Genomic DNA, 13851 nt, shown 5'->3' with positions numbered 1-13851 from the left:
TTTTTTTTTTAATCTTTACGTTATTTCTTGGGATTAAGAGAGGTTAATTTTGCTCAAGCCTCTTTTTTGTGCTTCAAGTTTTGCCTTGATGCGACATATCGATGTATTTTGAGGAGGCGTTTTTTAGTTGCGCTTTATAAAGAATTCATGTATTCTTTTAAAGTTTTTTTTTTTTTGTCAAACTAGAGCTCCTGCTCTCTTGGGGTTCCCACACTAAGTAGAAATGAGAGAACTCAGACCACCCAAACAGACTGCTCCCTGCCAGCTGTTCCTCCAGGCCCGGAGAGCTGGGTGCCCTGTCTGTGCTCGTGGTGTGGCGGGGGGTCCGAGGTTGACCTGCAGGCTCCATCTTCGTGCGTGGGCGCAGGCTGACTCAGCAGGCTAGGCCGCTGGGAGCCTGCCGTTTCCAAGGAGGGCCTGTGTGACGACAGGCTGCCTCTGGAATGTTCTGACAGGTAACTGTTCTGCCCGCTGAGGGCCTTGAGCACATGGGACCCATTTGCTTGGATGGTTCCTACTGGGAGTATGGGGACAGCAAACGCCTGCCTTCCCTCTGGGCGTCTGGCGCTTCTGTGACTGACCCCCGAGAAGAACCCTGGACACCCCGGCTCGGGGCGCTTCCCTGGTTGACAGTGCTTCATGTGTGTCGCCCGCCCATTGGAGGATTGTGTGTGTCCTGGGGTGACTAACGGGGCTCTGGCAGCTGTGCCTGGTCTCCCCCTAACTTGTTCCATGCCTTTTTCTCTGCCGGTTTTCCTCTGGGTCCTTGCGCTGTGACAAGCTGTGACCGTGACTGTTGTCAGTCCTAGTTAGTCATCGAGCCTGTGAGGTCTGCAACCCTCAGTGCCCCGTCCCATTGGCTCTTTCCAGATACTTGCTGCCGGAGTTTCGGAGGGAAACAAAGGAAGGTTGGGGGACCTGGCTTTGCCAACGAGTTACTCTGCGAGGCTGGGCAGGTGACAGCATCTCTGGCCTCAGTGTCTTCGCACGTGAAAACAGGATGACTGAAAGTTTAGGTCCTCTCCAGCCAAGCCCACGTCCACCAGGCCCCACCTCTGCCTGGTCCAGACCTGGGGGACACCATCTCACCGCCCAGGACTGAGTTCGTGGTGCTTCCTAGTGGACGCCGCCTGTCTTAGCCATAACGTGAAAGCTCTAGTGACTCGACTCAGGGTTCGTAGGACACGTTTCTGATGGTGCTTGTGATCGGTGTTCAGGTTGCTGGGAGAAGGGCTGTGCTTCACGTTGTGCCCTGGGAAGCCGTAATTGGAGGTGACTGGTGGGTGGGACCTCGTGCTGGACCTGAGGGGGCGCCCAGCCCGCGGGACCTCCTCCTCACACAGCTCTGAGGGCCGGAGTCCTGGCCGGGCCCCAGCAGTGTTGGAGAGGCTGCTGCTTTTCCCCAAAAGGGCTGCAGTCAGTGACCCAGTGTGGTGTGTGACGTCAGGGCGTGGGCCTCCACTCACCGAAGCTGTCCCCCGCGAGAATCTGTGGTTAACGGGACAGGAGTTCAAGAGAAGCCTCTTTGGAGATTAAAAAGACCAAGTTCTGTCACGGAGCAGAGTGGGGCTCCCCCGTTTGAGAAGGGGGGCAGATACAAATTCCTGAAAGCATTGGTGTGCTTGGCGCTTAGGTGGGAAGATGCTGACACCCAGCAGTGGCCGGCTGGCTGGTGGCTTGTTCCGTTAGCCACATGCCAGCCAGCACTGCTGCTGTAGGCGACAGCGCTGTCACCAGGTTCTGGGTGGGGAGGTCGTGCCCTCCGTTTGCAGGGAAGACAGGGCTGTGCTTCTGCTTCCTCTGCTGCTCAGCGGAGAGGTTGAGGCAAGGCCTACAGCTGCAGTGGCCAAGAGTTTTGCGAGGACAGGTCCGGCGGGGCGTCTGTGCCCGCCGAGGGTCTTGCGTTCCTGGGAAAAGGCGCTGGGGTGTTGGAGCTGGGGCAGGGCGGCGGGCACACCTCCCTGCAGGGAAGCCCTGAGCTTGGCAAGCGCCGTGGGAGGTGCGCTGTCACTGGCGTGGTGTCTCAAGGACACTGCCGTGTGAGTGGTCCGGCCTCCCGTGCGCACTGCGCGGTCCTCAGCTTCTACGGGCTGTTGGGCTCTGACGTTGGGCTGGAGACCGGGCCACAGGGCTAGCGTAGCTCGAGGTCCAGTCATCGCCGGCTGCTGTCGTTCTCTCTGGGTCTGTGTGGAGAAGCCACCCTGGGTAACAGGAGGGACGGTGGCGGTCCCAGCCTCTCCATCACAGACAAGGATGCCCTTTTGCTCTCCTGAGCCTGGGCCCCTGGCTGTCCCCCAAGTCCTCCAGCACAGCGCGGTCCCGGGGCCTGCGGTCTCTGCCTGCCTGGGGACACTGGCCGCCATCGCGAGACGGGCCCGTGCGTAGCGTCACTGAGCTTCGCGCCTCTTGCTTCCGCGTGACCCTGTGCGGCACAGTCGTGGCTGGCGCTGTCTGGGGCACTGCGAGCGCCTGTCATGAATCCACCCAGCACTCAGGACTGTCGTCCGAGTGGCCGCCTGGCTGTGTCAGACGTGGTGGTCGGGTCTCGGGAGCTTGTTCCCCAGCTTCTGTCCCTGTGTGTTCTCGGAATCCCCAGTGCGGGGCAGCGGGCGCGCCTCTGTGGGCATCCCTGCCTCTTCGGTCCCCCCTGCTCTGCGGCTCTGCGGCCCCTTGACCCTGAATGTGGGGCTCCTCCCCACCCCCTGCAAGTCCAGTGCCCTGACGCCAGGCATGGGACACCTGTGCCCCTGCATCGTAGGTGGTGGCCTCACTCCAGTGACGGCTGCAGGCGTTCTGAACAGATGTCAGCCGGGTGCTGCTAGGACAGGCACTTAGCTTAGTGACTGCAGTGGGGGGCGGGGGGCACTCAGGAAATCTCCCCTGAGGAAGCATCTCACCTGGGGCTTAAAGGCAGGCCGGGTAGAGTGGGGCGTGCATGTGTTGGATGGACACTCAGGAGGCTGGGACGGTGGCAGCCCAGTGTCCTACAGTGTCGGGTGGCACCCTGCTGACCCTCAGCCAGGAGCGTTGGGGGCGGCTGGATCCCTGTGCCACCCAGAGCTGAGACAGCTGTGTGCGTAGAGGACAGAGTGGGCCGTCGTTACACAAGCGAGGCCGGGCCCAGACACAGCTGCTTCTCTGCATTAAAAACACCTTTGACTTTGTTTCTGCTGTGAAAGTTAATAAAGGTACAAATCGCTCTGAAACCTGTTCTCGGGCATCAAGGTGTCTGGTGAGCACTGTCGCAGTTGACAGATAGTTCCAGGCACTCACGTCTGGGACTCAGCCATCCCCGCTGTAACGTACTGGGTAACTCCCGCTGCTGTTCTGAAGTGATTCGTAGAATAAATACAATCGCCCTTTCAGCCTCAAGGAAAAGAGTGTAACGCCCAGGCTGTAGTTGGGGAGACGTTTGAAAGCGTGGTTTGGTGGCGTGTTCTCAGAGTGCTTTGCACGACGGCACAAGGAGACGGAGGAGGTCACGCTGCCTGTGTGTAGCAGCTCTGAATGCAGCAGCCACAGAGGTGTGCTGTGCCTGTCTGGGGGACTCCAGCACCGGGGTCAGCAGTATATTTGGTGACAGTCCTAGCAAAACCAAGTGCTGTCTTCTCAACTACCTGGTGGCTGAATTCCAGGAAAATTCAGTGTGTATTAAAATAAAATAATAGAAAACCATTTCTTGGTTCTGCAGTAAATCAGAGTCCCGGCAGAGCTGAGGGTTCTCCACATTGCAGGAGGCCCCTCCCACACAACCGAATGTGTCCCCTCCAAGGTCTTCACGTGGGACGCGTACACTTACGTGTCACATGTTCCAGCCTCAGAACCGAGATTTTCCTGTGGAATTGATTTTCTCACACTCGAATCCCTGTTTGTTTTCAGGCACCTGGACTCCATTCAACCCCGTGACGGTCAGGTCGATCATATGTAAGTAACGGCGCGGCGTCTCGCCCACGTGGGCGAACGGCTGTGAGCCGCTTGTCCAGCTGGTGCATCCCTCCCTGTCCCCGCAACCACACCCCGAGCCCCGGGCAGGCGCGAGGCCCGCTCCGCCTGCCGTGTCCCACACCGACACTTTACTGTTGGTTTCCGCACCTTCGAGGTCCCAGTCCCGGAGACCGCAAGTGCCCACGGGAGGGGGCTCCGGCCCTTGGCTGCTCACCCGCATCATCGCCCGGTGAAAGTCAGTGAATCGTAGAGCGCTTCTTGCCAAACCAGGAGCTGGAATCACGGTCTCAGTTGACCTCGCTCCCAGAGAAGACACCAAATGACTTATTGTTGTTGTCCTTAGAGCAGTAGTGCAGGCTGAGTGTGTACACGTGTATGTTAGCCGTCTTGCAATTGTATGTAAATGGGGCTTTCGGTTCTTTTGTATTTGGACCTGGAATTGGGCTGGTATCTTAAAATGCAAGGCAGGTCTTGCCGAGAAAGCAAAGCCAGTAGAGTCTTTGTCCTCGGAGGGGGCTCTCCCGGCCACGGGCTCCTCCGAGCCTCCTGGAGGGCAGAGGGGCGCTCCAGGCCCAGAGCTAGGGGCTGGGCGCTTCACTGCCCCTCGGCATCTGCCTGGCAGAGCAGGCGCTCCCTCCCCCCCGTGGTCGTGCTGCCAAGTGAGGCCTTCTCGTTACTGTGGCTCTGATGGTGGGTTTTGCTTGCACGTTCCTTTTCACGGGGGCTGTGGATGGGTGCCAGTCCCCACGCCCCTCACTCTGCCCGTGAGCATTGATCAGCAGCACTTGGGGATTCGCTCGCCAAGCACCGTGCTGGTCCTGTGCTGGTCCCATAGGAAACTAGGGCTCTGGGGACACGGGGACATGGCGGCGTGGGTGCGGGCCCTGCCGATCGACCCCAGGGTTGCGTTTGCCACGCACCACTGACGCCCCTTTCCGTCTCAGCTATGTTCGACCGCGAGAACAAGGCTGGCGTGAACTTCAGCGAGTTCACCGGCGTCTGGAAGTACATCACGGACTGGCAGAACGTCTTCCGCACCTACGACAGAGACAACTCTGGGATGATCGACAAGAACGAGCTCAAGCAAGCACTCTCAGGTTTCGGTAATTCGCTGCTTTGATTGTGTGGCATGTTTCATTTTGGAAACCAGGTGCCAGGAAACATTTTTTACTTTGTTCAACTTCCTGACTTTTTTAATCCAATATGTGAAATTTTTGTTTACATCATACAGGTTTAAGTTTTGATATTATTGGAGACTTTTGTACGGTGTTCATCCAAAATGAGATAAGGGCTATGCAATCGTTTATCTTTTGTGATTTGAGATGACACGAGCACATTGAGAATGTGGCTTTGAAACATTTTAAATCGAATAAGTGAAAAAGACAGTGTAGAGCGGCTGCTGTTTCATGGTGCATTGAAATACACAGAAAGATGAGAGCGCCCATGAGTGCCGATCCTGAGCTGCAGTGCAAATCGCATGCCTCAGGCACCGAGTCAGCACAAGCTCCCATTCTCAAGTGTGCGTCAGCCTGAGTGTGTTGTGCCACACGCCTGCCAGGCCTGGGTGTGCTCACACCACATGCCTGCCAGGCTTGAATGTGGTCACACCACACGCGTGCCAGGCCTGGGCGTGCCATGCCACACGTGTGCCAGGCCTGGGTGTGCCGTGCCACACGTGTGCCAGGCCTGGGTGTGCCATGCCACACGTGTGCCAGGGATGGGTGTGCCGTGCCACACGTGTGCCAGGCCTGGGTGTGCTCACACCACATGCGTGCCAGGCCTGGGTGTGCCGTGCCACGTGTGCCAGGCCTGAGTGTGCTCACACCACACGTGTGCCAAGCCTGGGTGTGCTTACATCAGTGGGGCCCGGCCACCAGGACTGGCACGTCCACACGCGTGCCAGGCCTGGGTGTGCTCACACCACACGCGTGCCAGGCCTGGGTGTGCCGTGCCTTCAGGAGCGTTCGCTCGGCACCTTTCGGAGTGGGTCGGCGGGCCTTCCGATGTCAGCGGTGGGTCTGAGAGGCAGTTGGAATTTCTTATTTAGAGAGGAGGAACTGAAATGTGGGCTTGCGTGGAGTTGCACTGAGACTCTAATTTGGGTCAGTTCCTCTTGGCCCTGCATTCACGGGCCCGTGTTACAGAACCACTCTGTTTCGCTTAAAAGGCTGCTTATAAATGCCTTCTTGAAAAATAAGAGAAGTTAGGTCACGATGTAGTACGTTCTAAGTATCTTGAGTTTAATAACATAAACTACGTTTCAGTTCTTGGGGTTGTTGACGTAGTTCCTTCCTCCCTGTGTTTTTTCTGGCCACGTACTTCACGGCTGTCTCCCTTTTGCTGTCCTTTCCTGCCTCATGAACTCGGACCTGGCTGTGCCCTTGGCTGGGGGCCGGTGGGGGCCTGGCCCGGCTGGGGCGGCCTTGGGAGGAACCAGGACCCTGCGGCAGTTCCAGACGGGTGACTCCAGTTCCACAGAGCGCGGTGCTTTCTATCCCCGTCAGGCCTGGAGACGCCAAGGCAGACAGTGGCCCAGTCCCCTGCCCCCAGTCAGACGCCAGGCCACTTGCAGCTGTGGCGGAGACACGCAGGGCAGGTGGCTGCCCCTCGCACTGGCAGTGCCGACACCCTTCCCGACTTCCCAGCTTTTTCTGGAGGAAGTAAATGTTCTTTTGCACCGTTGCTTCTGTTATTCCAAAAAGTTTCTTCCTGTGATGGGTCCGTGATCTCCGGAGCCTTCCCCAGGGCCTTGTCTTCCATGAAAGCAGCACTGTCACCCTTTGGGTGACATGGGTCATTTTGGGACATTTCTCAACTGCTAGAAGCATGCCGCAGAAGCAGAGTCCTCTTCGGATTTGACCCCTGGGAACAGGCACGTCCCTCGGGGTAACCAGGGATGTGAGGGGTGTGAGGCTGGAGCCCTCCGTGTCCTGTCAGCTCTGTGGCTCCACAGGAGCCGTGTGACTGACTGGCACACGTGCCGGATTTGATAGTCCGTCCATTCGTTTACGATTTTTTATTCTGAATGCGTCCGTGTGCCAGGCACGGCCCTCGGCCCCGTCAGCACGGAGGCCGCGGTTCCAGGGGCAAAAGTCGTGCCCACCAGGTGCTTCCCTCCCCACCCCCAGCCCGTCGGCCTCTGGCCGGTCTCATGTTTGTTATGAAAACTTGATGAAAGTAGGAATGACCCCCATGTGCTCATCACTTCTTTTCAACGTTTCCCCTTGTTTAGCTGCATCTGCTTTGTCTGCAGTGGCGGTCGGGGTGCGGCCCGCGGCCAGCAGCCCAGGTCCGCCAGGGCCCCGCAGTGGGGGCGCAGGGAGCCCCTTGTTAGTCTTTGCTGCTGGGCCTTCACTGCAGGGACTGCGCAGAGCGGGGTGCTCCGGATGTGGCCCCTCGGTAGGCAGTCTCCTCCTGCTGTTTGCTCATCGCCCGTGTTCTAGTCTGACCCCGCAGTGATGGTGAGGTCCGGGCCCCTGATGGCTGTGTCCGCCGTCTGGGGGTGGCGGGGTCCTGCGTGGCTGCTCTGGCCTGTCCTTTCCCAGGCTGAGCATCGCACAGCCGGCATTGTTTGCGCGTGGCCGCAGGCAGGGTGCTGGGCGTGGGTTGTTGGGCCGGGGGGGCGGGGTGCACCCCCAGGACCTGCCCTCGCTCTGAGCCAGGCCTACCCCCGTGTTCTCAGCTCGCAGGGAGGGCCTGGGTTCAGGTCGCAGACCTACGAAGCACACCGGCTAGTCGGGAAGGGGCTGTCGCGTGTGTGCGTTTGCGAGTCCTTTCCATGGAGGTGTTCAGTGTCACACGGGTGACTAACTGTGACGTTCGCTCAGACAGTAGGCGCACGCCCCTCGCAAGGACTGCGGAAGGCGTGGGAAGCAGTAGGAATGTTCTGGCCCCTGATCTTGTCTCCAGATCAGCAGGGTACCGTGGGCACACGGGTGGTGGGATAAAGGGTAGGAAGGAGCTGTCTCCATTTGCAGTGATCCCTGGGGTGTCCCCCACACGGGCTGCGTGTCCCCACGTCTTCAGAGCCGCCCTCCTGCTGGAGACCTCCTCAGGATCTTCTCAGTAAATGGAAAATGGAGTCGGGACTCTGCCGTAGCGTTTGGCAGCGCGTTAGCGGGCTTGAACCTGGCAAGGCTGCCCTGCGCCTTGTAACGTTCGCTTTCCTGCTGCCGGCACGTGCGGCTCGGTGGGAGCCTCTGTCCACTAGTGTCCGGTTTTCCAAGTGCACGTTCTGTGGAATTGGAAGCCTGGAGCGAGGGCCTCTCCGCGCGCACTCTAGTGACGAGCAGCGCAGAGCTCTCTCCCGTCTGGGTTCACGACTGTCGGGAAAGGGCTGTTTAAAAGGGGGACTCGCTGCATTCAAGGAACAGCTTGGCTGCCCTGTGGCGAGGTGTGGCAGGCGGGTGTGACATGGACCAGTGAGGTCACGTGGCGGCACTGCCCCCAGCTACACCCGGCCTATCGCCTGGCACTGCTGAACGACTTGCTTCAGAGTGCGTTGGAGTGCCTTTGCTGCATGTGTCCCATCAGCCCGGGCCACTGTGTCCCCGTGGTTAGGGCGGGTCTCCTGGAGGGGGAGGGGTGTTGACCGAAGGTCCCTTTTCTCTGGTCCCTCTTCAAGGCTACCGGCTCTCCGACCAGTTCCACGACATCCTCATTCGGAAGTTTGACCGGCAAGGACGGGGGCAGATCGCTTTTGATGACTTCATCCAAGGCTGCATCGTTTTGCAGGTACCGGGCCCCAGAGGGCGGGGGTCAGCGCAGCTGCGGTGGGTCTCTGGAGCTCCTGAGCCAGCCCTGCCTTTGGGGAAGCGGCTTTCTCCTGGTCCACGGGGGCGAGCAGTGCTGCTCACGCCCCTGGCGGCGTCCGTGGCCGGTCGGAGGCGCTGCTCCTCCCGTGTCCGGCTCTGCTGTTCTTGTTGTGTCTCATCCCAAGGGGATGATCGTCCCCCTGCGCGGGGCCTCGTGCGGGCTCTCACCTGCTCCGCCCGATCCCTGCATGGTTCTGAGGTGCGCCCCCAGAGAAGCAAGTCCGGAGCTGTGGGAGCTGCCGCCCTGCCCTGGCTGTCCCCACACGGGCCCCGTCCTGTTGCTCGGCGGGGACCCGAGTCCCATAGACTCTAGGCTTTAGAAATGCACGGAACTTTTGAATACTTGTTTGTATTCCAAAATTTTATTACTACAAATTTCAAAGACGAGCAGGGACAGCATGTGCCCGTCACGCGGGCCTAGTGCTGGTCAGCTCACGGCCGGTACTCTGGGGCGCCTTCCCTCGAAAGTGTGTTTGCTGCATGGAGGGTTCCGCAGAGCCCGCAGCGTGCGTCCCCAGGGAGGGCCCAGCTGTCCCTCACGGCCCACGGGAGGTGCAAACAGCCTGAGGGTTTTCAATGGAATTTGGGGAAACAGTCTCCGATTTTCTTCCTCATTATAAAGCGATGGAGTAGCAGAAGTGTAGTTTCGCTGGCGTCTTGACCCCTGGCCCCGTGAAGCTGGCAGGTCAGTCTGAGTGACAGCCGGAGGTCTCTGATCTCGTGTCTGGCTCTCAGGGTCTGGCGAGGCTGGGTCACGTTTTCACACTGTCGTCTGAACACTTGAGGAAAGGGCGAAGTGTGAGAGTCTCCTGGCCCGTGTGTGAATCGCTCTCGGGTTAGGATTTTCGTTTGAGGTTACGGCCCGCGAGTGAACGTCTGACCCTGCACGTCCGCCCGGCAGAGGCCGCTGCGCTGGCTCAGCAGCCAGGCGGTGCCACCTGAGTCCTGACCTGAGTCCCGCCAGACGCTGCCCCTGGGCGAGGGCTGTCCTTCCCGCTGTGGCAGGCCCCACCCACGCTTCGAGAATGACCCTGAGCATGGACAGATGGGAAGGCCACAAGTGAAAAACTTCTTTTACCGAAAAGAGAAAGGCTTTTTGAAAATTGTTTTTGACAAAATAACATGAAAACTGGTAGGAATCTTGGAAAAATACAATTAAAACAAGAAAAATTTGCCCATTGCTCCAGCCAGGAGTTCGGTGCTGCCGCTGCTGTCGGTTTCGCACGCGCTCCGGGGTGCTCCCGTTCGATGCCAAGTGGACGGTCACGTGTGTCCGGCCCGGTTTGCCGTAGCTCTTTCCGCTGCCGCAGGGCAGAGGTGTGGCCCAGATCACGCGTCAGGCTTCTCAGCCGGCCGGCCACCAAGGTCACAGTGGACCTGGTGTTATTTTCTTGCCACGGAACGGCGGCGTATCTGTCTCCTCTAGTCGTGCGATTCTTCGGAACCTGTCCTGGTTGCCCAGCTCTGTGTTCTGGGCCAGCACGCACCTAACCGTTGGGCACAGGTGGCCTCCCCTCTGCTCCTGACCCGACCTGGGGCGTTAGGCTTGTGGAAAGACTGAGATGGAACCCTGGGGTGGGGGACAACAGACAGGAGGACTTGGGGGGCAGCACGGACAGTTCCCGTCCTGTCACTGGGGCCTCACCTGCTGGGGACAGGTTCTGAGGAGGAACCTGGGGTCAGACCTAGCCTGGGGGTGGTGCTCAGAGGTCCCCTGCCCGTGCCTCCCTGCGCTGGCCTCTGTCGGAGTGAGGGGATGTGGAGACACGATGCCTCTGAAATTGGCTTTCTAAAGGTCTTTTCGCGAAATACGTTTTGTTTTTTCCGTTGAATGAATATCGAGATTTAAACATCTGTGGTTTTTTCCCAGAGGTTGACAGATATATTCAGACGCTATGATACGGACCAGGATGGCTGGATTCAGGTGTCCTACGAGCAGTACCTTTCCATGGTCTTCAGCATCGTATAACCCAGGACTTCTGCAAACAGCGACGTGATTACGGAAGAGAGACTGAAAATGCCAAACCTCTTACTTTAACAAAATGGAGCACGGACGCATAGACGCTGTTCTTCCTTCAGGGTTCATGTGATTGGTGTTTGGGGACCCAGCTGTACATATGTAGATAATAAGCTGATCGGCGTTTGCACAGTCGTAACGGTGGTCGTGTCGTTACTCAGATGCAAGCATTTGATTTGGGGCTGTTTAATTGTGCCATAAGGTGAGGCCTGAGAATGCTTCAGGTGTTCTGCATGTATAAAATTTATCATGTGCTTTCCTAGATGGTTCTAATTCTGTAGTAGAAATACCTGTATTAACCAATAAGAGTTTTGAATTAATATGTAACTTGCACAGAAGACTTTTCATGTGCCTTACTTTTTAAAAAAAGGGTTTATTGTATTCATTTGAATATGCAGCGTAAGCAATAAAGCAATGTGCCCCTGTCCCATCCGCCTCAGAAGCGCGTGCGGGGTCCGGGGCATGGCTCTGCCTGTGGAGAAGTGTGGGTACCTCCCTTCGCGTTCCAGGAGTTTAAATTTCATAAAACTTTGGACACACAAATCCCCATGTGGGTCAGCGGCGTGTAAGCGTCTGTCATCTGCTCATGGTTCACTCTGCACCTTTGCTGGCTGGTTAGAGTGTCACACGTGAAGGTGGAGCTACTGGCCAGCCCACCCTGGTCGCCAGCGTGGCCCGGCCTTGCCACGTACTCACGGCATCTGTCCCTCCCCCCAAGTGTGCTTCCGCAAACCAGGATTTGGGGTGGGGTTGCGAGGACATTAGGGTTCTGGCTGGGTGTCTGATTTGTAAATGAGTGTGGGACATCAGAAATTGGGTGGCCTGAGTATCCGTGCTCGGGGGCCTGGGGGGCTGTGTAGTGGTGTTGGTGTCACTGACCATGATCTGGGGGACTCGGGCACCTTGTCAGCTCAGTGGGGTACGGTTTGGAGGGTTCCCAGCCTTTTACGTTTTGCCTCCTCTGCGGATGCCCACATATTTGTGAGATGGAACCAGCACGTGACCCCAAGTTGTGCTTTAGAGCGGTCAACTCCCTGATCCCCAGTTCCAAATTCACAAGTACAAGCGGCCTTCAGACCCTAGGCCCTAAGCTGCAGACTCCATGAGGCCATCAGACCCTGGAACCCAGGTTCCCGACTCCGTGAGTCCCACAGCCTCTGTGTTCTCACGGACACGCTGGCCTCCACACCTCTGCGCCAGTGGCCCCACTGCGTCCCCAGCGTCCCCATCCACGTGCCCACCCGGCCTGCCGTGGCTGCTTATTACAGGGGCCTGTGGAAGACGCCGATCCCAGGCCTGCAGTGACTCTAGGCTCAGAGCGAGGGCAGCAGGCGCGTCACCTGTCCAGCCTGGCGGTGCTCTGCCGTCCACATGCCGCCTTCCCCATCCCCCCACCTCACCCCCCCGCCCCACAGCTGCCGTCCCTTGGGCCTGGATCCGTCCCGGAGCCCCAGGAGGCTGGAGACCCTCGAGCTGGTCTCAGCAGTGGCAGCTCATGGCCCTGGTGAGGTACCTTCCCCCAGGTGTAGTCGGTGCTTTTCTCTAGGCCACTTGATGCCAGACGGTGGATGCCGAGAGGCTGTCCGCTCACATGAGCTCGTGGGGGTGTGGGTGGCTCTGCTTCCTGACGTGGAAAGGCGAGGTGGCGACTCACAAAGGAAGTCTGTCTACCCGCATTGGCCCGGACAGCTGTTCCACATGGGACCAGTGTGGGCTTCCCAGGTGTGTGGTGCAGATGCTCAGGTAAGGTACGTGTGCTCAGGTGCGTGGTGCAGATACTCTCACGTGAGTGTCAGAGATACAGACAGGTGTGTAGTGCAGGCACCCACGTGAGCCTCAGTGGGAGTCAGGTGTGGCCAATGGAGGCACGGTGAGGAGTGGGGCCAGTGGGGACCTGGGGGATGGCGAGTAGGGTGGAGTGTGTGGCAGCGACTCGGGCTGGGGGGTGGGGACAGGGCCCTGTTCTGGAAGGCGGGAGAGGCAGGTTGGCTGAGGGGTTGGGGGCCCTGCTTCGGAGCCGGGCTTAGGGGCTGCCTGAGAGCTAAGCCGGGTGCCTCACCGTCAGAACAGGAAGGACGTGCAGCAGCCTGGAGCCGCGGCCGGCCACATGGGGGCAGCACAGTCACGCCTGGGAGGGACGCTCACCCTCCCTCAGCTGCCAGCCTGGATTCACAGAAGCCGCCGAACCAGGGACAGTGGGCTTCCCGTTGTGCAGGGGGCAACAGCGCTGCAAAAAGCTGCAAAACCTAACGACTTCGGCAGCTTTGTGTCCGCGACTTTGCTCCAGAGCTGTGCCGAAGCCACGGAGTCGGAGCTGGGACAGGCACCAGCTCCATGGGGCCGCCGGCCTCAGCACGGGCACGGGGAGGCCAAGCCGGGCCAGCTGCTGAGGCCACCGCTGTCCCTGGTCCCTGTACCCTATCCCGCACAGCTCCCCGTCCCCATTCCCCATTTCCTGTCCCCTGGTCATTTCTCCTCATCTACTCTCAGCTCCCTCCATCTGAACGGTGCTGATGGGCCAGCTCCTAATGTGACCTACAGAGGCAGAAGAACCTGCCTGAGACCTCTGGAGTCCTCCCCCACTTCACAGGAGGAAATAGTACCCGAATCGTGAATCTGACCAAGGAGGGGAGGAGGTAGAGGTCTGGAGACACAGCAGGTGTCACCACCCACCTGGGTAGGTGGCAATGGGGGCTGTTAGCACTCCCCTGGGGAGGGCGGGGTCTGCAGGTGGAGCGGAAGTCAGATCCCTTTCTCTGCTGTGTGGCCGTCAGCCCCCGTGGCGTCCCCACTGTGTCCTCCTGTCCTCTCTGACCAAGGTGCCCCATTCAGAGGGGCCACCTTGCTTCCTGGAAGGTAGGAACCTGAGGGGCTGGGCCGTATGTGCCCTCATACCCAGCCCCTCACCTCATAGCCCCCAACAGATGGGCCTGGAGCCAGCTCGCCACTTCTCCATGGCATAAATGGAGTGTGGACTTACTCGTGGGTGCACGTGTGTGTGAATGTGACTGTGATCGATGTCTGACCCCACAGAGTGGAGGCTCCAGGAAGCTGGCCCACGTCTGCTTTTAGGCG

The 13851-nt window shown here is 58.8% G+C and overlaps 1 protein-coding gene across 2 annotated transcripts in view; it reads left to right on the top strand.

The window, feature by feature from the left end:
• PDCD6 (programmed cell death 6) overlaps positions 1-11204 on the top strand; it is a 13466-nt gene extending 2262 nt beyond the window's left edge. Inside the window, exons 2-5 of one of the 2 annotated variants that reach the window (XM_025050501.1) lie at positions 3880-3924; positions 4890-5042; positions 8570-8679; positions 10630-11204. In XM_025050501.1, coding sequence (XP_024906269.1) covers positions 4892-5042; positions 8570-8679; positions 10630-10728 — 360 coding nt within the window. In that variant the 5' untranslated portion in view covers positions 3880-3924; positions 4890-4891 and the 3' untranslated portion in view covers positions 10729-11204. Of the gene's footprint in view, positions 1-3879; positions 3925-4889; positions 5049-8569; positions 8680-10629 lie in introns of both variants that reach the window. The other variant, XM_015593436.2, reaches the window with a different exon arrangement.
• The last annotated feature ends 2647 nt before the right edge of the window (positions 11205-13851 follow it).

The sequence above is a fragment of the Pteropus alecto genome, unplaced genomic scaffold, assembly GCF_000325575.1.
Source record: "Pteropus alecto unplaced genomic scaffold, ASM32557v1 scaffold137, whole genome shotgun sequence".
Lineage (NCBI taxonomy): Eukaryota > Metazoa > Chordata > Mammalia > Chiroptera > Pteropodidae > Pteropus > Pteropus alecto.
This window is presented reverse-complemented; position numbering and strand designations above follow the sequence as displayed.